This window comes from Delphinus delphis, chromosome 14 (genome assembly GCF_949987515.2).
Source record: "Delphinus delphis chromosome 14, mDelDel1.2, whole genome shotgun sequence".
NCBI classification, from domain to species: Eukaryota; Metazoa; Chordata; class Mammalia; order Artiodactyla; family Delphinidae; genus Delphinus; species Delphinus delphis.
This window is the reverse complement of record NC_082696.1, coordinates 76,558,844-76,583,541: the sequence shown is the minus strand read 5'-3', so window position 1 is coordinate 76,583,541 and position 24,698 is coordinate 76,558,844. Positions and strand designations below refer to the sequence as shown.

Below are 24,698 nucleotides of genomic sequence, written 5' to 3'. Positions count from 1 at the left end.
GTCTTAGAAATTTTGCAGTGAATATGTTTCTCAATAATTTTTTGCAACAGCAGTTTTCACTGTTGAGGAAACAGTATTTTTGAGAAAGACAAAACGTTTAGATTCTTTGTTCATAGCAACAGTTCCATCAAGTCTACAGTCATCCAGCCTAAAGCCCAGAGAGAATGGCCAGCAGGGTTCTCATCTCTGAATTTCCATGTAGAGGTGGTGAGACTGAACTTCCTGCCTTCACCTTCTGGCTTTGATCTGTGCCTTGGAAGGAGGGTCACAGGAAGAGGAAAGGGCCAGAGAAGCCTCACAGACGACAGGGAATGGTAGACCTGTGGCAGTGACGGCATAAGGATAAGATCCAGCTTCTGATTTGGGGTCCCTTCCTTACATGACTGCCCTCTTCTGTGTCTGCTGCCTGACTTGTGCTGCTACAATTCTATCACTGGAGCAAAGGGAGCGGTGTTTGTCTGCTTCTGCACTGAGGGTCTGCGCTCAAAGCTTTTGGAGAGGTTAAGCATGTCTCCCTTTTGATTAGGAGATACAAACTACCATGTATCAAATAAATAAACAACAAGGACCTATTCTACAGCACGGGGAATATAGCCATTATTTTGTCATAACTTTAAATGGAGTATAAAACCATTGAACCACTTTGCTGTACACCTGAAACTAATAAAATATTGTAAGTCAACTCTACTTCAATTAAGAAGTCCCCCTTTAGTGATAACCAACATTCAATTCCCTAACAATCCTGCGTGCCCTTTCACTCAGAGTGGTGGCCAGTGTTGCTTTTTGCCAGAAAACACTGTTTTCATTCTTCCCCAGCTTGACATGCAGGATTTCGGTCATTTGGTTATTTATTTGGTCTATTCGGGCTGGACATGACTGGGAAGAAGACCTCTACCCTTGCTGTCAGTGTGTGATTACACTTCAGTGGAGAAAGGACTTCATTGATGGGTTGACTGATGTATTCATTCATTCATTCATTCACCCATCATTTATTCACTCTAACGCTTGGTGAGCACCTGCTGTACATAAGGTTCTGTTAGGCATTGAGGGAAGAAGGGCCCCTGCCCTCCTGGAGTTAATAATTAAGTTGCAACTTCTCTCACTTTATCCTAGTTTCCAATCTATTTTTTTTTTTCCTTTCAGTCCCTCCCTTGGAGGAAGTGAGAACAGTGAATAGAAGGAAATCACTGACTCTTACTTGGGGTGATAAAAATGCAGCACTAATAACAGTGAATGGCCAGTCCATCCCTTGTCTTTCCCTGTTTTACTAATGAAACTAAACAGACATCTGAAGGGCTAGATTGAGAACTTCTTACTATTGTAGGCATCTTGGTGTCCGGGAGGGTGTTGTTGACGATTTCGTTGAGGAGTGTGTCATCAGGAGGGAGAGGCAGGGACCCGGGTGAGACACTGGCAATGTCTGTGGAAATTTAAAAAAGTACAGGCACGAAAATGAGACTGGAGGAGTTTAAATCAGAATGAGGTCACCATGTCACATGCTTTTCCTGTCACTCTGGAAATTACAGATGTTAGGTGCATTCTGAACTCATTTCCTCTTAAGATCACACAAATATGTTCTTCAGCAAAATATAACTCATACTCGAGATCCCACTTAAATTCCTCATTGTTCCTTTCCAGAACGCAAGTTTGGAGCTCCCCTAGATGTGTTACAGTTAAATGGCTTTGCCTAATGAGATCTGGTTACTTTTTCTTTTTGCGACTAGGTAAAGGACACATGAATACATTATCTTGAATTTGTTTGTTGGAAAATATTGATGATTGCCTCCAAGTTGTAGGATAATGGGTGATTCGGTTTTGTTTTTATTCTTTTCTGTATTTTCCAAGGCGTATGCTATGAATTTAAATCATCGTGTAAGGTTAGTAATACAAGTTAGTTTTGAGAAAGTGCATTATAAACTGTGTCGACTTCAATTAACCATTGCTTTTCAAATAACATGCTTTCATGATGGTTTGAATTAAGGTTCAGTAGCAGATGAAATGAGGAGTTTCAAGCTTACCTGTTGAAAACTCAGGGGTTTCACCGGGCTCTCCTAATGTCTCCGTTGTGTGTATTTCATCTTTTCTATTACCGCAATAGGAAATAAAAAAGAGTTGGTGAAAAGGAGTTTGATGACAATAGAGGAAATGCATTTAAATTTGCTTATACCGAATAGACCTAAAAATTAGAGAGAAAGTATATTTTAAAACTAGGTTTACTTATATTTTCATTACCTAAGTAATCTTCTAATATATTTTCTTTGAAGAAAAATTCAAACAACCCGAAAACAATTATGTTTGACTCCAGGGTTTTTCATAAGCATCTTGGCTTTTTGCCATTCTGGGGAGTATTTTCATAGTAGGCAAAGATGGTTCTGGGGGTTCAATGTTTTATAGTCCCCATTGTGCTTCAACTGTGTCCTTGACATCAAAGATAATTGATCACATGATCTATGACTGAAATATTCTTGCTAAAATCTCAGACCCTCAAACCTGTAAATTCAGAGAGTCATTAAGTTTATCTGATAAAGTAACTCTTGTGGTTACGATAATGAGAGAGAGAGATTTCTGGATAATGAAGGTGTCTTGAATCCCTATTCCGGACATAATCATTGCCTGCAATGGAGTTGTGGGTAGGTTTGCAGTGCCAGGGAGTGTCACCCAAGGTCATGGTTATAGAGTTGTCTGCATATCACATTAGCCCATTCTAGCAAGCTTTATTTAGGAAGGAGTAGCAGTAGTGATAGCTATTGAAGCTCCCTGAAAGATTTCTTACTATAAGCTATTAGGTCTCAAAGTAGTGTGTCTGGGCTTGTACAATATAGTCATGGTTGACTGTTTGATCTAAATAGTGGTTCACGCTGATGGAAGACCAGAGGGAATGGCTAGGTCCTCTGTTGTTGTAGGGGACTAGGGAGCTTGAAAGGACAGCAGGATTTCGGTGGGTGGGGTGGAGAAGACAGGTTCTTCAGGCAGAGGGGAAGGCTGTGGTCAGAGCCCAGGATGAGCAGGGTGCGGTCTGGATGTGGTGGGGAAGTGTCATGGTGGCAGTGTTGGGATCCTGGCTCATGGAGGGCAAAGTTGGAAAGGTCAGGGGGTGAAGCCCTTGATGAATCAGTTTGGCCTCTGCCTCAGTGGAGGTCCTGAAAGGGAACAAATGGCTCACTCAGAGTTGGGTAATTTGAGCAAAGTCTAATAAAGGCCTTACTTACTAAGTCATGGGAAGAGTATACGAGCAACCACAAGGGCGAGTGCAGAACCCGTGGGTGATAACAGCGAGGTACTAAAAGCTCCCCTCTCCAGGAGGGGTGAGGTGATACAGCAGTTACCACCCATCAGAGACAGAGAAGGCTCTGTGGAAAGAGAGGGCTGCCTGACAGGAGCTGAGCTGCTGCTGAAAGAGGTCCGTAGCCCTGGAAGACTTTGCAGGTTGGGGGCGTGGGGAGGTGATAAAGTCGCTCACCTCACTCTGCTCCTCCCTCTGCTTTCCTGATCCACACTGGCTGGTCCTTCCCAGAAGCCAGAGGCCAAGGGAGGCCAGTGAGTCAGTCTCTCCCGCTCAACCCTCTGCACACAGAGCAAGTGGAGAAGGGTGGCAGTGGATATTCAGAAGGGCGAGGGGAAGATGCGGGAGTATTTTTGAAAAGCCTTTGAACAAGGCTCAGTGTAAAAAAAGGAATATCTCAGATGTATGAACCCAGGAGCAGTTATGCAAGTTAAGGAGGGTAAGAGGTTAGAGGCGAGGATTTGACGTTTTGCACAGTGTAAATTAATAAGGTCCTGGGCCAGGTGGTGACAAAGGGAACAGAAACCAAGGAACAAATATGAAAAGCATTATAAAGAATTGTAATCCATACAGCCCAATTGTGGCTCTCTCTGCAGTATTATTATCTTCAGATTTAGATTCCTAACTGTTATGAGTGTAATTTGTGAGTTTAGAGTTCGGCAACAGCATCTCTCTTCTTTAATCATTTTTATCGGATGTACTTTGCTTTTTCTTTGCATTTTGATTTTCTGATTTGATATTCGGTTCTTGTAGAAGACACAGCTCAGTGCTTCAGTTTAGTTTGAGAAATACTAACACTTTACAGAATACCAAATGAGAGTTCAAAATTCAGGTTGCTCTCTGATTGCATTCAACACGTTCCTGATGTAAGTAATATTTTTCATCAGTTCGAAAAATTAAACTATTTTAATTGCTCTGTATCTCACAGAGCTCTGTAAAAAACATGTTAGATAATTATCAGAGTATTGTATTCATTTTATCTGCAAATATAGTGCAAACATCTATCTCAATCTATAAGGTCTACATTTCCCTTTTATATGCTCATTTATCTTCAGCAAAATATATGCATAAAGGGTCTGTCAGAATAACCTACTCTGATCTCAGTAGCTGAGATAATATAAAGGCACAATAGCTCAGTCTCACTCCTCATGTGATCTTTCAAAAGTCAAGAGCATGCTGCACTGTGTTTTGGGTACTCACCTCTCAAGGAAGTTTCTCTCTTTTATCCTCTGTAGGAAGATAAAAAGTAATTTTATCAAGAGACAATGCCAACTGAAGAGCCAGTCTATTTTCATTCCCTTTTCCCTTTAACTCCACTTCAATCAGCCTGTAAAATGTTATTTTGCAGGAATAAAATTCCTGTCGGCCTTCTCAGATCCCTCCAAGCATTTCTTCAGCCAACCCTTACGCTGGGGGAACCATTTCAAAAGGGGCAGGGTCTGGAGGCCTGGGAGCTATTTGGACCGGGTTCCCAACACTCTGTGTTTAAACTCACCTGCTGAAGAAGATCCAGGTGTTCCTGGGAGTTGCTGAAATTTCTCCCGATGTCAAAGAGGCAGAAAGTCTCCTCCTGGCAGATGCTGACCCAGTCCTGGTATTCCCCTGGGTCAGGGATGCGATCCAGGAAGATCCGATACGCTTCCCACACTGCTTCCTGGCACACTGCAAGGCAGCGCCATGAGGAGTGAAAAGCGGCCGCATCCTGAGAAGATGCCCTTCTCCCAACCCAAGCCCAATCTTAAACATGGCAAGCTCTGTCATGGCTTATGCTGATACAATAGCCTATAGCCCATAGAGATGAATTCATTTAACAAATATTTATTGAGTCTTATATGCACCACGGAGAAAAATACAAGAAGGGAGATAGAAATACAGGTGTGTGTGTGTGTGTGTGTGTGTGTGTGTGTGTGTGTGTGTGTGTAAGACTGCTATTTATAATAGGGTGGTTGAGGAAGGCCTCATGATCAAGGTGACTTTTGAACAGTTTGGGAAGAGGCCCCAAGGCTGGAGAACGCTGGGCACATTGAAGAAACGGTAAAAAGGTCACTGTGGCCAGAGCAAGGCTGAGAGTTATAGAGGATGAACATGGAAGGATGTGGTGAGAGGCACAGAGATGGTGCAGGTCTTGCGGTCCAGACATCTTCAACTGGGGCACAGGTACCCCGCTGTATCTGCAGACTTTCCAAGGGGTAAACAGGCACACAGACATTTAAAGAGACTCAATTTCTCGATCTCAACTTCCCTAGCGTGCTTTCCTAAACTGGTTTGCCTAACAGCACATCTTTCTCTCCTCACTTTCCCTTTGGCCGTCATCCTTCCCCCATCTCCCCATCCATAGTCTTCCTGTGAAGGCCCAGTGCCCCTAGGTTGCCACACAAAGGGTATTCGAAATAACTGTGTTTGAGATTAAGACAGGGAGTGAACTTAGTCAAGGGCAAACACAGTTTTTGCAAGTAGGGCAGTTTCTGATGCTTTGCCTTCAACACCTTAGAAGAAGTCCTAATGAAGTCGACAGCTGATACATCATTAAAAATAATGATGGCAGATCACGATGTGATTGTTAGCATAAAATGCCGGAGGAACTTAGGAATAAGGATGCTACTGTAACAAAACTCCATCTGTTCCCGTCTACTTATTTATGTAACACGTTTTCTCAGCATTTAAGTGAAACTAAGGAAAAGGATAGGGATAAAATGGATGTTAAATCCTGTCTAATGTTAGCAATACATAATAGGAATAATAAATAATGGCACATGAACTAATAGAGGGACGGCACCAAAGCAACCCCATCTATCCAGAGGCAGAAGCTAGTGGAGCTTAAGCTATAGGCCCTTCATTTAAATTGGCCCCTTCCAAAGCTTTGTTCCTAATTTTGTATCTATAAACATTAGTTACCCCAAACCCATATCTGAGTTTATATCCATCAATAAAAAATTAAAAACTTTTGTCAAACTTATATCTACTTCCTTTAGTCAATTATATATTAAAAATAATTATAAATGCAACTGAATCCAGAAGAAATTTCTGGAAATAAGTCAAATAAGTTATTTACTTAGGAAATAAGTAAAAAATGTAATTTCAATGTACATACATTTTTGTTACTGAGAAATATTTTAGAGCAACCCATAACAGACTTTCAAGTATGACCTAAATTACATTAAGATAAGACTCTGCAGTGAGAGGTGGGATGGAAACGTGGGTGTGTGGAGGAAAAGGGACCACGTGACATTGCCTCCTGTTTGGAAGGGTTTGTTCATGCATTTGTAGAGTACTTGATGGTAAGTATTGAGTATCTATGACAGATTCCACTGTATATACGAGAATGCTTTAATTCCTATCTTATTTTCAATATCAATACTTATTTACAGCTCACCAAAAGTTATATCTTATCCAATTATTTAAGCTTATGATGAAAAACTTCAGATGTCAACAGAAAAGCTCTCAAGAGGGCACCTAATTTAAAAATTATTTTAGGGGATTAAGTTAGAAAAAGATAGAAGACTTTGGTCATAAGCAATTGTAATATGTTGATCTTTAACTCTGGAGGGATGAGGGGGAAAGGGGTGCTTTGGAGCAGAAGCTGACATCATCTGACTTTCTAAAGAAACCCTCTGACTGCCATGCAGAGAAAAGGGGTTATGGGTTATGGGGAGGAACAAAGTATGAGAAGCCCAGTCTGGAGACTCTTACTCTAGTGCTTTACCTTCCCTCACTCCCCACTTGGTCCACATCTGGATTTCTCTTAGCTTTCTGTTTTAAGAGGCAAAGAGAATTCCAGACCAACAGAAGCTCAGGTCATTTACTAGCAGCAACCTGACCACAGACCCGGGGTGGGGGGGGTTTGCAGCACCCAAAAGTGCCATTTGAGGTGTGTGTTGCCTGGGGTTTTTCCTACATCATCAAACAGCCTAGGCTGAGACATTAAGCAGAAAGGCTGAGGTTCTGTGGTCAGATCTCAAGCAACTGTGGGGATACTGGAGAGGCAAGGCTCTGGCTTTCTCCAAAATCCCTGTGGCAATCCGCCCCAATAGAGTCAGACAAAGACGGTGTAGAAAGGTGAAGCCAGAGGTTAGAAAAATCCAACTTTTCAGAGGTTTTCAGACTCCTCCCAGCCCTGAGGTCCTTTGATGCCTCGACTTTCAAGGTTTTTATCTGAGGCTCCCTTAGCAAGGATGGATGACTCTGCCCGTGAGTCATGGGCTGGTGCTTCTGTTCTCTTGATCACAGAAGGGTTCTGTGCCTCCTGATTTGTGCTGAGCTTCCAGGATGCCAGAAAAATGCCATCGGAGGAGTCACCAAAATCCTGCCCCTCAAAAATCGTCTAAAGAAAAGATACTGGTTCCTGTTTCATCCCGACATTTTGATCACTGTAGACGACAGTGCCCCAGGGAAATAATTCTTCAAGGAACTCCAGGCATTTGTGCTTCAGGGAGAACGTTCTCTCAGAGCCTTTGGGGAAAGTAGGTTTTAATAGGGACGAGGGCTTTCTGTGTCCCTGAGGTGGGAGAAAGGGCCGCAGATGGGGGAACGGGATTACCTGGGCATCTTATCAATATGAGAATATGCAGATTATGAAGTAGGTCTGGTGAGCCACCTGGACATCTGCGTTTCTTACAAGCTCCCAGGTGACGTGATGCTGCCGGTCTGTGGACAGCAGTTTGAATAGCAAAAACTAGGATTCCCTTCACTTTTAACTTTCTCCGAGTCACACATTAACGTGAAAGAAAGATCTAGCTTTTAATATTGGGGTTGGGAGAAAGAGAGAGTGGAGAGAGATAGAGGAAGGGAGGGAGGGAGAGAGAGGGAGAGACATGGGGAGGGATGAAATCACAAAGGACTCACAGAGGACTTTGAAGGGAGGCAGTCACAGAGGAGAGAGTTTGCGTGGTGGGAGCAGAGGTTCTGCCTGGGAAAGTACCAGAAACGACCTTGACCCTTGTGTCTGTGCTTTCTGAGGAAATCTTTGCGATTCTATCAGGAAGCTCAGAACATTTTCCCTTGTGTTGCTTTAAGCATTGGGAGGAGAAATAGCTCAGTATTCCATTTGATTTGAGGAATGTGGGAGCCGTCTCCTCTAAGTTTGAAAAATGTCAACAGATAATTTTGTAAAAGCAGCTATGACAACAATAACTGGGTTACTCTGTCAAAGAAACACTGCTTTATAGCTGGGTCTTATTTCTAGTTTCTTTGTGAACCAATTTTTTAGACTTAAGAAACCCATGCTGGTGAACAGTAAAATTTCCCATCACCCAGGGGCAGCCATAAAGATAATAGGCTGTCATTGCTGTGGGGAGAAAAACAGTGGTTTGTTTCATCCAGGGAAGCAAGAATGAAGCAAACCTAATCAAGAATAAAGAGCTAAGAATAAAATTCAGAGCTAAAAATTTGGTTGCAGCAATATAAGAACACCCAGATTAATTCAACTTTTGCACATCTCATAGATGTAAAAACTTGAGAACTTGGTGGGATGTTAGTTGATGGCATAGTTTTCAGTTGTCAGAATGTGCAACACATCACAGGCTAGAATTGAACCAGCTTGCTCTAGTCAATAGGCTTGAAATAGAGCAGGGTGACTGTGCTTTTTGGAGTGGAAGCAAACATCTATTATGATCAAGGTGGAAATCAGTAAACGTCCTCAATTTTCACATGTAAGGTGACTTGTGTTTAGGATGCAGCCAGACAAGCTACCTGGGGAGTTTAATAGCAGTTACCAAAGATGCTTTTCTTTCATTTAAAGAAGAAGCCATGGGATTTTTTTTTTCATCCACGGTAAGTGAATGACAAGGACAGCTACTGATGGCTGTGGTGTGATTGAACTCCATCATGATTTCCGGGAAGGCTGTAAGAGTCCTGTAATGCTGTCTTGGGGTAAAAACTGCACTGTAACTCTGATGAAAACCACAGTAATTGTGCTGTAAATCCCGTTAACACCCCTGTTTATTATATCTTGGTAACCACTGCTAATTTGTGCCTCCAGGTTTCCCAGCTTCAGACATTTTTACTGGATCAGCAATAAACAACTGAAACTTACCAAGAAGGGAGGGAGGATTGGGATTGTAATGTGGTTTTTGAAAAGTGAAATCTTAGGTCATAAATCAACTTGCACAGATTCCTGACATTGCAATCATCCTGTGCTTCTTACAACATTAGGATTTAATAGTGGGCTTTGGCAAAAATAAAACAAAGAGGTAAAACCCAGAGGCCAGGGCTTCCCTGGTGGCGCAAGTGGTTGAGAGTCCGCCTGCCGATGCAGGGGACACGGGTTCGTGCCCCGGTCCGGGAAGATCCCACATGCCGCGGAGCGGCTGGGCCCGTGAGCCATGGCCGCTGAGCCTGCGCGTCCGGAGCCTGTGCTCCGCAACGGGAGAGGCCACAACGGGAGAGGCCACAACGGGAGAGGCCACAACAGTGAGAGGCCCGCGTACCGCAAAAAACAAACAAACAAACAAAAAACCCCAAAGGCCAAGGCTTTCCGGTGGCTTGTTAAATGTTCTCGTGGTTCTGTGTTGCACAGGACATGGTTTTAAAACATACAAGCACAGATCTACCATAGTTTGGAAGGCTTATTATTCATAACTCTCAAGTCAGTAGGCTGATTTTTATAACTCCTGTGACTGAATGAGAGACTGGAAGTTCTGGGCTGAACACAACCTTGGGATGGATGAAAGGGAGGGGATGAAGAGAGGGAAAGTCTGAACAGGCTGCACCTCTTTCCTTACCTCTCAGTCTATAATAAGCTTGAAGACTTGCTAAAATCTCTTTCATGGATTCCTGTGGACAGACCTTAAGCCCAGTTGGGAAAAATGATGATCTTTTGGTTCGAGGCTTTGCCAAATCGAATATTCGTCTCATTGTTGACACTTTGTAAAATTTTCCAGTATTTTCGGTTGTTTCAATTCTTGCGGCATTGTCTATGTCTTTAATTTCAGAACTGTATATTTTAATGGAGAGATCTGTAAAAGAAAGATTGATTTCCTGGTAGTACTACTCAGTCATAAAAAAGAATGAAATAATGCCATTTGCAGCAACATGGATGGACCTAGAGATTATCAGACTAAGTGAAGTAAGTCAGACAGAGAAAGCCAAATATCATGATATCGCTATGTGTGGAAGCTAAAAACATGATACAAGTGAACCTATTTACAAAACAGAAACAGACTCACAGACATAGAAAATAAACTTATGGTTAGCAAAGGGGAAAGGAGCGGGGAAGGATAGAGTAGAAATTTGGGATTAACAGTTACACAGTTCTGTATATAAAATAAACAACAAGGACCTACTGTATAGCACAGGGAGTTATATTCAATATCTTGTAATAACCTATAGTGGAAAAAATCTGAAAAAGAATATACACATGTACAACTGAATCCCTTTGTTGTACACCTAAAACATGGTAAATCAGCTATATTTCAATTAAAAAAAGATTGATTTCCTGATGAGTATATACACGTGTGTGCTGTAAGTGAAGCACATAATAAATGATGGAAAAAACTAAAAGGTTGATCCTGAGGGTTATGGAAGTTCTATTTTGCTGCAACTTCCAAATGTGATGTTTCAATGACAAGACATTTTCAGAAATCAGGGAGTAGCATAATGGGCTGATCAAGCGTATTGAAAAAAAAGAAAAACAAAAACAACATTTCGAATCATCTTGCCTTTAGGAGCTGCCGAATATTGAAACCTTTTCCCACACATCTCTCTAAAAATCACTCCTCACTTAGCACTCAAGCCTCCAGAGAGATGCCTCTTTAGATAGACATGATGATTCAAGTGGGGAATGATATAGCATTGTGGTACCCAGAGGTATACTCTTGATGAGGAAGTAAAGTGCTTCTAAAAACCTAGGGGAAACAATGCAACAAAACAACCTCCCTGCCTATGAGCAGCAGCCCTAGGATTTCTCTGAGGGCAGGGCTCCGGGGGTGGCAATCTGGTTGAAAGTGATTTGGGGCCTTAGAGTTTCATTTACAGAGCAAGCTTGATATTTTATGCGAGATGATGAGAGAAGGGATGGAGGAGAGGTCAAAGAGAGGGTGTTGGCAGAGGATTAAACTCCCGGAGCCATTCATCCTACTGGCACTGAGGTGTCTGGTAGGGTTAGGTCTGGATTTCGTTTTTAGCTTTGTAGACCTCTCAGAAAAATAACTTACATTCACTGAGTACTATTTTATTTTGAATTTTTTTCCATCGGTATTATTTCATATCACTCTCAGAAAAGCTCTAGTGTATAGACGAAACAGATACCATTTTTCTGTTTGCCACTCAGTCAGGTACCGAGGCCTAGAGGTGACAGAGCATGTTAACAGTGTGGTCAGATCTCCACTCTGCCTCTCCCACTCCATCTCTTTCCTTTCAGCCGTTCTACCGTTTAAGAAAGGAATTACTGATGAACAGCTGGGACCCCTCACTCTGGCCCCTGGAGACCGCCAGCGTGTGGCTTACAGAGATTTAGGTTCCCATTTTGTTAAAGAAGGCTCTCAAATCCCTTTGTGAATGGAAACCAAAAGAACAGAAAGGAGACAGTTTATACACAAAGTATAATTTAGTAAAATCAGCTTCCCCAGGATCTTTCAATTTATCCAAGAGTAAACCAATGAAAAAATACTAAATGGAGCCAGTTACAAACATAGATATCAATAGGAAAGAGTATTAATATTGCCTGGTTCTTTAGGAGGACGAGTCCTCCACTCTCTTGCCCCCATTATTGTACCTGACAGGCAAAACCATAACCAGGGTTAAATACCACTCTTTGCCTTCTCCTCACGGGCACCCTAGTAGCTGAACATGGCTGGAGAAAATCAACCATTAGGACTCACTTTAAATTTATGATCCTTCAACAATCTCACACTACATTTCTCTGGTCCATTGAATTTCTCTCTCTCTCTCAGAGAACTACACGCAACTTTTCTCAGGTTTCCTGCACTTCCTACCAATTCTCACTCTCAGCTGATGACCTTGCTTCATGTTTTATTGAGAGCAGGGGGAACCAGAAGATAACTTTTCGGATTCCCAGCACTGCATCCACTCACTGGCTGCATCTGTGCTCAAATACTCTGCTTTCCCTCCTGTGACTATTTGATGACTGGTCCGTGCTCCTGTCTAAGCCCAGTTCCTTTACTTATGCACTGGATCCCAGCCTTTTCACCTTGCAAGGACGTTCATCCAGAAACCCTCCTTTCATTCACCTACTGAATCATTTTTCTCTCTTTCTACTGGATCGTTCCTATCAGCCTGCAAACATTCTATTCGTTTCTCCTTCTACCTAAAAGATTCTTTTTTGATATCACTTTCCCTCCAGCCACTGACCCATTTTTCTATTTGCACTTAGAGCAAAACTCTTTGAAAGATCTGTTTTTACTTCCTTTCCTGAAACAAAGCAAGGTCCTATATGAGTGAGGGAGGATTCCCCTGACACCACATGCAAAGCTATCAACATTTCCTCTCTTCATTCCCTCCTCTTTTTTCCTTCCTTCTTTTCATTTATTTATTTTTATTTTTTATTTTGATGTTTGCAGTGTGCTCGTAGAGCCCGGTGTATTCAACATGCTATTGTGACACTTCACCAGAAGGTGTCGCTATCGAACACATAATATAATGAGAGCTGAAGGTTGGAAAACGGAACCCCAATAATCAGTTTTTTGACTTTGGGATTGTGCGTGTTCAGGACTGACATTTGTTGATGAGGGTGGTGGTGAAGGTTGTGATTTTGCAGCAAAACAGACCATTTGAGGAAGGGCTGAGACGTAGCATGGTGGGATGGACTCCCATTGAGCTGGGAGGTTCTCCTGAAAGTCCTGGCAGATGGGAAATACCAGTATTTAGGTGGCGGGAAGAGGACTGCAGGTCCACAGGCAGGCAACGTCCAGCAGACTGAGGAAGGTGGTCAACACCGAAGGTTTAAACTGGGATTTAAATTAAATTTCTTTAACTGCTCAATCCTGGAGCTGACCCGGCTCCTGCCACCCAGGGTAGCTGTGACAAGTTTGGAAATGTCCAAATGTACAGAAAGGGAAATTAATGAACAACCATTTGATTCAAACACTGAATTCAAACATTACATTATCCTAAGAAAAAGTCAGATCTCGCTGGGGTGGAGAGGCAGCTCTGAAATACTGGGCTTTGTCCCCTTCATTTATTGTGTTAAAATTAGATGGTCTAAGCATTGCCTAAACATGTCCACTAGTTCACGTGAAGGTCAGCCCTTCAGTCAAAAGTATCTTTTCCACTCTAGGCTCTAGGCTGGTAGGGCTTAATGTTGACAGGCAACCTGGAAACTTCCCTATTACCTCCCTATTACATCACTGAAGAGTTTCTTTTTTTCCTTCCTGTACCAAAGTTGGCCTCCAATCATAGATTGCTTACAAAGTTTCCATTTCAGGGCTCAACCGTGCCCACCAGGCAGCCTCTTTCTTGGTTATGTATTCAAAGGGATCCTTACCAGCCTGTTTGGACCAATTCTCACCAGACTCTCTCCTCTAGAGGAATGTTTTCTCGCCATCTAACCCTGCAGGCTTACAACCTAGGATTACTGTACACATATAGTGACAGTAACCAGACAACAGAAAAAGGAGAATGGGGCGTCCGCGGCACCATTGTGATGAGAGTGACAGCCACTGGTAAGAGCACTTAGTGAACCCATTATGTTTTCCTAAGGGAAAAAGGCTGCGATGTCCTAATGAATGAATTAACAGGAGTGGAGACAAAAGCTACTGGAATCCCTCCAGAATAAAAATCTCCATTTGAAGAACAGAACTCCACAGAGAGAAAGTGGGTAACACTCCAGGACCAAATCAATACCTGGAAGGCTTAAAAAATAAAAATTTCATCTTATATATGCTTTCCAGACCTTACCAAAAAAGAGTAAGCAGTTCTGGCCTTTTTGCAAACGCTCAGCTTTGCAAAACATCCCAGTCCCGGGCCCGCCGTTAGCGGAAATGCTCAATTACCCACCTGAAATTTTTTTCTTCCAAAGAGCAAGGGAACTAAATGTACATTGTGCTTAACATACCTGAACACACCTCAAAAATTATGCAGTTGTACTGAACACTTGCTTAACGCTCTTCCAGAAAATTGCATGGATTTTAAGCACACTGTCTCCTGCATGATCAAGTGGAGATGACAAGAGCTCCTACGTCTTGCTTTCTCCTCTATCTTCCTACATGTAGCTCCCAGTGAAATTCCATCCTGACAAGCCTGCTGCAAGCGAGTAAATGGTGGAAAAGAGGACCATAGAAATTAGGGAAACTTTCAGTGATTTTCTGTAATGAGATACGAAGCCAATGCAATCTCACAATAGCCAGCCTACAGACTGATTATCGATGATGCGAGGTGGATGCCACACCGTTGCCCTCCCTGAAGCTTTGGAAACTTGGGTGCCACGGCAGCCTTCCTTGTCTCCACACCACTACCCCCTGCTGAGGGTGAAAATCAGTGCCCCTTTCTCTCAAAGCATTAGAGCGGTTGCAATGTTTTTCTTCACATTGCAAAAATAGGTTTGGCCATTGTATTTCTACGTCAGAAGGAAAGGGTTAGGACCCTGGAAAACCGTTGTAAGAAGTAAAGCTTGCTATCTTCTATTCTATTATGTATTTGCACGGATACATATGTATTGGTAAGTCCATCTCACTGCACTAAAAAAAAGAGGAAGAACTAAATCTATAGGTGAGATGCCGAGAAATTTTGCTGAGGGCGTATGCGTCATGGTGAGAGGGCAGGGACTGAATGGAAGTTGAAGGGAGAAGTAGAAAAGAGAAAGGGGAACAATAGGGTCCTCCTGTAGAGCACAGGGAACTATGTTCAATATCCTGGGATAAACCATAATGGAAAAGAATATGAAAAAGTATGTATATATATGTGTAACTGAATCGCTTTGCTGTATAGCAGAAATTAACACAACATTGTAAATCAACTATACTTCAATGAAAAATAAATAAACAACAACAACAAAAAATACCTACCAAGTTAAAAAAAAAGAGTTCATTAGAATTCTGGACAAGCATGAAAGATAATGGCATGAAAATATATTTTGTTGATCCAATTTTTATAAAATAATTATCTGTTCATATACATGGAAAAATCTAAAAAGATCTATAAAAATGTTAATTATAGATTTCCAATAAAGGAAAGAGAAAGGGGGTGGTCTCTTTTGTGCCCCGGGGGGATGACCTGTGAGCAAGTGGGGTCCTGAGCTCTTCATATCTGGTAGGTGTCAGGGAGTTGACAGGCAGGGGTCCAGCAGGGCAGGGTCTTGGACCCAGAACAAAAATGGGTGCTCACTCCCCACCCCTTTCGTGGGGAGACAGAGGAGGATGTTGAGTAGGAGTAGGAGCATACTCCAAAAAGACCGGCCTTCTGTGTCCTCAGAAAGGAGAGCAACACAACTGAGGCACTTGTCCTGGGGTAGCTTGAAGGGCTCATAGCCTGCCTTCACCTAAGGCGAGGAATCCTTCACAAAGAGCCTCTTGGCCAAGGCCCGTTCACAGCCACCTGCCGGTTCCAGAGGCACTGTTCCTGCTGCAATTCAGGACCATGGGATGCCCTCGACTCCCAAGTGCCCTCAAGGTCTGCATTCGTGTGTCAGAGGTTGTGAGAAACCACAGTATCAACACTTAGCTTCTTCATGCGGTGCTAAATTTACTTGAGCATTTTAGCAGCGAAGTTTAAAATGTGAAGGATTGTAAATGATTTTCACATGAATACATAAGCAAACTCAGCAAAATCCTTTCTCCCCCAAACAAGCCAGTCTTGAAAGTTAGAAGAGTAGGATATTTCTATAAGCTGTGACTAACTGTAAAGTATATTTCTTTGGAAAACGGTGAGTGGAGTTGGTTTAGTGCTGAGGTCAGGTTGAAGTAAACAGGCATGTGAAACTGAGGTGAGAACAATTATGTTGAAGTTGCTGGCTAGCCTAGCTAAGGCTTGTTTTCAGGAGTTGACAGAGAGAAATAGTGTTTTCCCCAGCAGCTGGATGTTTTAGTAGCCCTCAAATCACCCTGGGTAGACAGATACCTTCTCCGTATCTGTGTAGGACCAACCCTGTTAAGCCACTTTTAATCATCTCTTCCTTACATTAACTTAACTTCTACTAACCTTTTTCTGCTTCCCACTTTTTAACCCATCATGTAAATTTGGGGGGCACCATCTCCATTGGTTTCAGAATGTGGAGTTTAAATAAATACACAGGTTACGAATAAGACAATCAGAATGGAATTTTACAAGTTAATCTGAGATCTGCGGATGATGAGTTGTATCTCACAAATGTACGGGATGTGATAGTTTTCAAAGCATTTTTCTAGCCTGGCTTGACAGATAGTTTGAATGATACGGAAACCAAAGGGTTTCGCTGGGACAACAGCTTGTTAATGAAACTTAAAAGCTTTTGCACATCAAAGGAAACCATAAACAAGACCAAAAGAAAACCCTCAGAATGGGAGAAAATATTTGCAAATGAAGCAACTGACAAAGGATTATTCTCCAAAATTTACAAGCAGCTTATGCAGCTCAATATCAAAAAATCAAATAACCCAGTGCAAAAATGGGCCAAAGACATAAACAGACATTTCTCCATAGAAGATATACAGACTGCCAACAAACACATGAAAGGATGCTCAACATCACTAATCATTAGAGAAATGCAAATAAAAACTACAATGAGGTAGCACCTCACACCAGTCAGAATGGCCATAATCAAAAAATTTACAAACAATAAATGTTGGAGAGGGTGTGGAGAAAAGGAAACCCTCTTACACTGTTGGTGGGAATGTAAATTGCTACAGCCACTGTGGAGAACAGTATGGAGGGTCCTTAAAAAACTAAAAATAGAACTACCATATGACCCAGCAATCCCACTAGTGGGCATAAGCCCTGAGAAAACCATAATTCAAAAAGAGTCATGTACCACAATGTTCACAGCAGCTCTATTTACAATAGCCAGGACATGGAAGCAACCTAAGTGTCCATTGACAAATGAATGGATAAAAAAGATGTGGCACGTATATACAATGGAATATAACTCAGCCATAAAAAGAAACAAAATTGAGTTATTTGTAGTGAGGTGGATGGACCTAGAGTCTGTCATACAGAGTGAAGTAAGTCAGAAAGAGAAGAACAAATTCCATATGCTAACACATATATATGGAATCTAAGAAAAAAGAAAAAAATGGTTCTGATGAACCTAGTGGCAGGACAGAAATAAAGACGCAGATGTAGAGATTGGACTTGAGGACACAGGGAGGGGGAAGGGTAAGCTGAGACGAAGTGAGAGAGTAGCATTGACATATATACACTACCAAATGTAAAATAGATAGCTAGTGGGAAGCAGCCACATTGCATGGGGAGATCAGCTCAGTGCTTTGTGACCACTTAGAGGGGTGGGATAGGGAGGGTGGGAGAGAGACGCAAGAGGGAGGAGATATGGGGATATATGTAATGTATAGCGGATTCACTTTGTTATACAGCAGAAACTAACACAACATTGTAAAGCAACTATACTCCAATAACGATGTTAAAAAAATGTAATAAGGATGCCATTTACATGATCACAATTAATATCAAGTGGCTAGGGATAAGTCCATGATGTGGAGCCCTTTAAAAAGTCATTATGCAACTTAATTGTAAGGTACTAATAAAAGGAGAGCTAATCCATGTTCTTGGTAGAAAGACTTAATGCTCTAAAGGTGTCAGTTTCCCCCAAATTCATCTATGGATCCAACACAATTCCAGTTCAACCTCCATGGGATTTTTGTGGAACTTGGTGAGCTAATTTTAGAATGTATTAGGGAAGAGTGGAGAGTCAAGAATAGCTTAGACACTCCTGTAGAAAGAGAACGAAGCCAGGGAAACATGGGTACAAGATTTCAAGATTATTATAAATTTGAAATAATTGAAGCAATGTGGTGTTAGCTCAGGGATAAAAAAAAATGAACAAACCCATGCCCATGGCAGAAGAGGCATCACAGAGCAGAGAGAAAAGGAGAAAGTATTCATTGAGTGGCGCTAAAACAATTGATTATCAGTATTTAAAAAAAAAAGAAATTGTTTTCCTGCTTCACACACACACACACACACACACACACACACACAATAAATTGTTGTGAATTAAGTATGAAAAACAAAACGTCTTTTATAAGACAATATAGGAGAATATGAAGTTACTAAGGCTAATTCAACAACACTGAAATTAAGAATGTGTGTTCATCAAAGGCTATACCGTTAAGACAGTAAGAAGGCAAGCCTACAAACTGACAGAATGTTTTTGAACATAATTGCAAAAGGGTTGGTGTCTGCAACTTAAAAGGAACTGCTCCAAATCAGTAAGAAAAGACATATATCTCAATGAAAAAATTGGTCAAAATACTTGTTCAAGGATTTTCTAGAAGAAGAAGCACACAAGACCCAAAAATACAGGAAAAGATACTTAACTTCGTTAGTAATCAGAGAAATGCAAATTAAAACCACATTGAGACACTATTTCACCCCCAATGCAGAGTGACAAAAAATAAAAAGTCAGGCAATAACAAGTGTGCATGAGGATTTGGAACAAAAGGGATTCTCACTCCAAATGGCACAGACACTTAGGAAGACAGTTCGGTATCACCTGGTAAAACTGAAAACATGCATTCCTCGTGACACAATGATTTCTCTCCTGTTCAGAAGAGAGAGAGAGAAAGAGAGAGCTAGACGCTGGAGAGATTCCTGGAGAGCACCGGGGGACAATTGCGAATGTCTGTACCAGTGTTGTATGTAATGCAATGTCCATCAACAGAAGAATGAATACACGGTGTATCCATACCAGGCAGCAGTACGTCCCAGGCGCCTCTGAAGCACCATCTCAGGCCCACTTAGCCGCACCTGTCTCTCAGACCAGCTCTTCATAAGCTCTGACCCATTATGGGAGACACAAGCCCACAGTTCCTTGCCTCTTGCTGTGTCACGGTGTCTGTTTCTCCTGCCCCAGGATTTTCTGTTGCTGCAGAGGTGTGAGAAGCACCAAGACCCACCCGCGGTCCATGGACGGGTGCACTGGAAGTGCAGGGAAGTTAATGTCCTTTGAGGTGAACTTTTATTTATTTTTTTTATTTTTTTGCGGTACACGGGCCTCTCACTGTTGTGGCCTCTCCCGTTGCGGAGCAACAGGCTCCGGACGCGCAGGCTCAGCGGCCATGGCTCACGGGCCCAGCCGCTCCGCGGCATGTGGGATCTTCCCGGCCCGGGGCACGAACCCGTGTCCCCTGCATTGGCAGGCAGACTCTCAACCACTGCGCTACCAGGGAAGCCCAAGGTGAACTTTTGAGGAGATCTCTTGTGAATTTTTCTCCATTTACCCCTAGGCTCCCAACCTCACGGACAATCTGGAGATCCTGTAGTCTCTAAAGATGGTCCCTTAATATCAGCAATTGGTTGCACTTGACACCAAGTGCTGGCCAGTTTGGTGAGGCATCTTTGTGTTGGTTTTCCCTCTTTCACTGCTTCATCCCTCATTTTCTTCTCCTCCTGTTTCCCTGAAAATGCACTCCCTAATGAAGAGTAGCAGGTGAGCTCTTGCCTCAGGGTCTGATGTATGCAACAGTGTGGGTGACTCTTAAAAATATAACGTTGAACCAAAGAACTAAGTCATAGGAGAACACATACAGCATGAGATTACTTATATAAATACACAAACAAAATGAAGAAATATTAATATACATCTATAGGTGGAAACACTAACGTTAAGCAATGACATGATTAACACAAGATTCATGACAGTAAAGGGGACAAGATCCTGGCAGAGCAGACAGGGGACTTCTAAGATACTATTAATGTTTTATTATTTAACCTGGGAAGCGAGCATGTTATTATTATTCTCTAAATACCACATATATGTTTTGTACACTCTTGGTGTATATTTCCCAAGTAAGGAGATCTGCAGAAAGTAATGTGTCTAGCCATGGCGTGGACTCATGTAGGCTCTACAAGTAAGGCTGGAAAGGAAGGTAGGGGCGGATTGTAAGGACACTCAAATGAAATGATTGGACTTGATTCTGAAGGCATCGGGGAGACTTTGGAAGTTCTTCTCTTTCCTTGGCTTTTGGCTTAGTTTCCTTTAATCCTTTTCCTAGGGGAGCAATTATGAAAATAGATGTGGGCCATGGTGAGTGAGGGGTCTAAAGGTGGCTGGATGGAGAAACCCAAGTTGGAATGAAAGAAGATGCCTTTATAAAGGTACGCAGAAAGACACAGTTTCCTCAAGAATGGCTGCATGTAAATGGGAGAATATTTATCTACTGAATACAACCGTAGGCTTAGAAGTATTTATCATGGTTCTGTAGCTCTTTCATATTCTTCCCACATTCACTGTGGCCAGCAGAGAGGGGCAGCAGTGGGAGTACATTCTCAATAAATAATCATAATGATGCAAGCTGTAGGTCAGATCTGACAGTGGCATTTCCATATATGAATTCTCATTATCACGGTATCAACTCTCTGTAGGATAAGCTTCAGCATGCAGATTGCCTTGGATCCAGAGCAAAAAGTACACTCCCTCCCTTATTAAAATGGTTCCATCTGACATGGTGCTCTTGATTAGTGAGGCGAAAATCCCAGGGAGACTGTTTCTCCGTCTCAGACAGGGAACTCAGACCCAATGGTTGCTGAAAACCAGACTTTTCCTATGGTCATTTCCAAATACCTACTGAATTATATATAATATAAACCTAGAGACTATTATGAAAAACAAACTGGTTTTTTGGTTTGCCTCAAACGGATTATTTTAAAACGGCATAAGATCTGTGAACATGGCTGGGGCACCGAAGGTATACAGGATCTGAATTTGCGTACGGGATTAGCATGCAAATCTGGTTGATATTTAAGGTGGTGGCTCGCTCATGATTGATGGAAATGGCCACGAAAGCAATAGGTCCTGTCAACGCTGCCTAATTAGCTCACACATATAATAGTCCTTCAGTGTGATCAGCAAAATAAGCCTGGAAGGGTCACAAGGCAGCAATCGCCTCTTCTTTTTAAAGCATATAATCTAATAAATGGTCTGAGTGAGGTGTGCTGCCGTGGTTTGTTCAATTGGACATTAAGTGTCTTCAATTTACATGACTGATTTTAAGGACGTCTTTTCAGGTATAATTGAAGAAAAAGATCTGCCTTCAACCTTTTGAATTACACTGTTCTGAGACCGTAGCAGAGATGATAAAATATAGGGGCTGCAAAGTTAATGTGACTGTCACTGGGCGGCTATCTCAGGTATATAAATGAAGCTTTGTTCTCTGTTCATGGAGCCGCAATGAGGAAAAATAACTTCCTGGGTAATTTTATGAAACGAGAACATATCTCAGTAGTAAAGAATTAGCAAGAACTGGAGTGTCTTCAAATGCAAATTTCCTGACATTTCACAGTTACTAAAATAAATTACCCTACCTTGGTGAGCTAATAATAACTTAGTTAAGGTTTCATTTAGTATAACCAAATATAATGCAAAAAGCCCATACTCTGATAAATACCATTTCCATTTTAGGGTTTGCTAAGGGTGGCTTTTCTCTCTTCTCTTTCTCCCACACCTCAGAATGTCACAAGCTATTAGGTGAAATTGTTTATGCAAAATGGAAAGGTAAGCGAATAAAGCAGTGCAGTACACATAGGATATAACTGGCATCTGCATTATGAAAACCGAAGAGAGGTGCTTGTATCTTGATGAAGTAATTGTTCTTTGAAACTATTGAACTGTCTTTTGTTGCGCTAAATGATTATTTAATGAATGTTTTGAAATCGAAACCATTTTATTTTTACGTATCAATGGAAAAACTACATTTGAAATCTGCAAAGCTTAAAGGAAACCTTTTGAAATATCGGCATATCTCTGAATCTGTTAATATTCTGTGTTGGGTACATAGCAAACATTCCACTTGTGGAATCAAATTGGGAAAAATTACCTACCGGCATAGGAAGACTTTTGAGAAGAAATTTGGCAATATGAATCAAATACCATGCATAAACTGTTTATATTGCTTTGACCCAATAATTTTACTTTAGTGAATTCATCCTAGGAATCTTAAATACTGAGAGAGCTTATGCGCAAAGATATTCATTGCAATGGATATCTTAATATCATAATAACAAAACAATTAGAAACGATTCTTTCTCTTTCGTTGAGTATTTAGATAAAGCAAATCATGATATCAACTGAAAGGAACATTATGCAGCCAATAAAATGATGCTTGTCAAAGCAAGATAGCAATGTAGACCATTCAGTTGATGCAAAAGATGTGCAAAAAGCCTCATATAAAATTGTGTGCGCAGTAGAACTGCAATCATGGAAAGAATGAATAAGCATAGAAAAAAGACTGAGGGAACATATGAAGGTGTCAGCATAGGTTGTGTTTGGATAGGTGTACTATGGGTAATTTTCCATATCTTTCGATTTTTCAAATAATCTGTAACTTTTTAAAAAGAAATTCTTGACTTTAAATACCCAGTTTTTATGCTCAACAGCTAGTTGTATTGAGTTGAACTCCTCTCTCTTCCAAAAGCATTTTCTATGTAAATACACTCGTAATGGTTAATTAGTCACAAATGGGAAACCAGTCTGGCTGAAGTACATAAACTCTAATTACCCGTGGACCTCACTAATTAAAGATTAACAGAAATTCACAGATCTGAGGTTCTTATGGAATAAAAACCCCAAACAAGTAACCATGTAAAGATTTTTTATTATGCAGTGATAATAGTTTGTTTCATAGATATTGGCATATAGCAAATTGTAGTTTTTTGGTGAGCTTCTTTCGTTTAACTTTCTGTATGTAATTATGCTATTTGTAATTGTAATAGCTGATACATAATATATGAAAATAGAGAAAATAGCTAAATTAGTTAACATAATTAATTAAACAAAACCAAAGATGATTTGACCGGTCAAGTTTCGGAAACTGACAAATTGGTGTGCTTCAGCAGATTAAGCTCAGAATATACTGGAATCCCATCATTTGTTTATAATTAAAATGTTTTTATAAATGTAAACATTTATATATAATTGACAAATTGAAAGGCAAGTAAGTAAACTTTTTCTCCATCCATTATCATTTATAGGTAGCAAAACATAAAGGGAATTTTCATATAATCTTTTCCAGAAATTTTCTTCTCTCTCCAGATGCAACCACTAAAATGTTACATATAAAATAATTGACAGGTCTGTTATTTTTGTGACTTAACAAATGCAATCAACAATATATTCTACTTTTCTATGGGCGCTTTAAAACCAATGCTTCAATTAAAAGGTTGATTGTCCAAAGCTACGTCATCCTTAAAGAAGAACTGAACATTATTGATTTCGAATGTCTTAAAACATTATGTTATAATGGTCAGCCTTATACTTAAAAAAAAGTGAAGCTTTCTTCAACAAGTTATTTTTAGTACATTATTTTTCTTAAATATGCCTGTTTTGTGGCTTGCTTTAATTTTAGATTCACTTGAAGATTTGCTGTAAAAACTTGCAGTGCTTGTTCTTTTATGCATACAACTTTACAAGCAACCGAGTTTCTGATTTGGTCCCCATCATGGACTCTGAAGATGAAGCACACTTGCTATTTTCTAAGGGAAAATAACTAATGATTTAATTATGAGAGGGTATGGAATACATTTTTTGTTTGATCATAATTGACAAAGTATTTCATTTTTTTCATGGTCCTACTAATTTTATTGACATTAATGTTATGAATGTGTATTCAATGTTTTATAAGGGTAAATAGGATGCATTCATCTCTCCTATTTTATTAACATAAATTGCACTTAAGATGCAAATATAAAATATATATAAAATACATACATTATGCAAATATAAAATAAATATTCAGCAAGTGAAAACCATTTCTGACAATCATTCAATCAATCAATCAATATTTATTCAAGGCCTACCATATACGAGCCCTCTGAGATACAGGGGTGACTTTCTTGATTTTGAATGTTCAACTCTGTAAATAGATTTTATATATAAGCAATTAAAAAAATAAACGAATATTTAAATAACTTACCTTTGATTCCTTGAACTTGGAGAAAAATCCAAAGAACAAAAACAGCCCTTCTAGTTTCCAAATACATTCTGGCTTTTGTGCATTGGTGTTTCTGGTAACAATCACAGAACAGTCCCAAGTCTCATTAAAAAAATAAAATGACAGAAATATGAAAAATAGTGAAATATTGATATTAGCTGAGTGAGGATAACCTTCTTGGTTTACCTTTATGAGGGCTAATTTATGAAGAACATGAGGCAGTGCCTGCTTCTGGAATAATCTCCTTATCTTCCCCTTAGGTGTAATCTCTGCTTAAGGACCAGCTGGAGGAAACTTTATCTCATTAACCTTCTGGAGGAGCATTTGTCAGCCCAGCTAGGGGACCCTGAATGCCATTATAAACAAGTGTCTACAGACAGAAGGAA

The 24,698-nt window shown here is 40.8% G+C and overlaps 1 protein-coding gene across 2 annotated transcripts in view; it reads right to left on the bottom strand.

The window, feature by feature from the left end:
* IMPG1 (interphotoreceptor matrix proteoglycan 1) overlaps positions 1-24,388 on the bottom strand; it is a 90,945-nt gene extending 66,557 nt beyond the window's left edge. The window contains exons 1-6 of one of the 2 annotated variants that reach the window (XM_060030634.1): positions 24,295-24,388; positions 10,003-10,236; positions 4,779-4,945; positions 4,484-4,512; positions 2,019-2,083; positions 1,317-1,420 (exon numbers count right to left, since the gene is read on the bottom strand). In XM_060030634.1, the coding sequence (XP_059886617.1) occupies positions 1,317-1,420; positions 2,019-2,083; positions 4,484-4,512; positions 4,779-4,945; positions 10,003-10,236; positions 24,295-24,361 (666 nt within the window). In that variant the 5' untranslated portion in view covers positions 24,362-24,388. The remainder of the gene's footprint in view (positions 1-1,316; positions 1,421-2,018; positions 2,084-4,483; positions 4,513-4,778; positions 4,946-10,002; positions 10,237-24,294) is intronic. The other variant, XM_060030635.1, reaches the window with a different exon arrangement.
* Between the last annotated feature and the right edge of the window lie 310 nt (positions 24,389-24,698).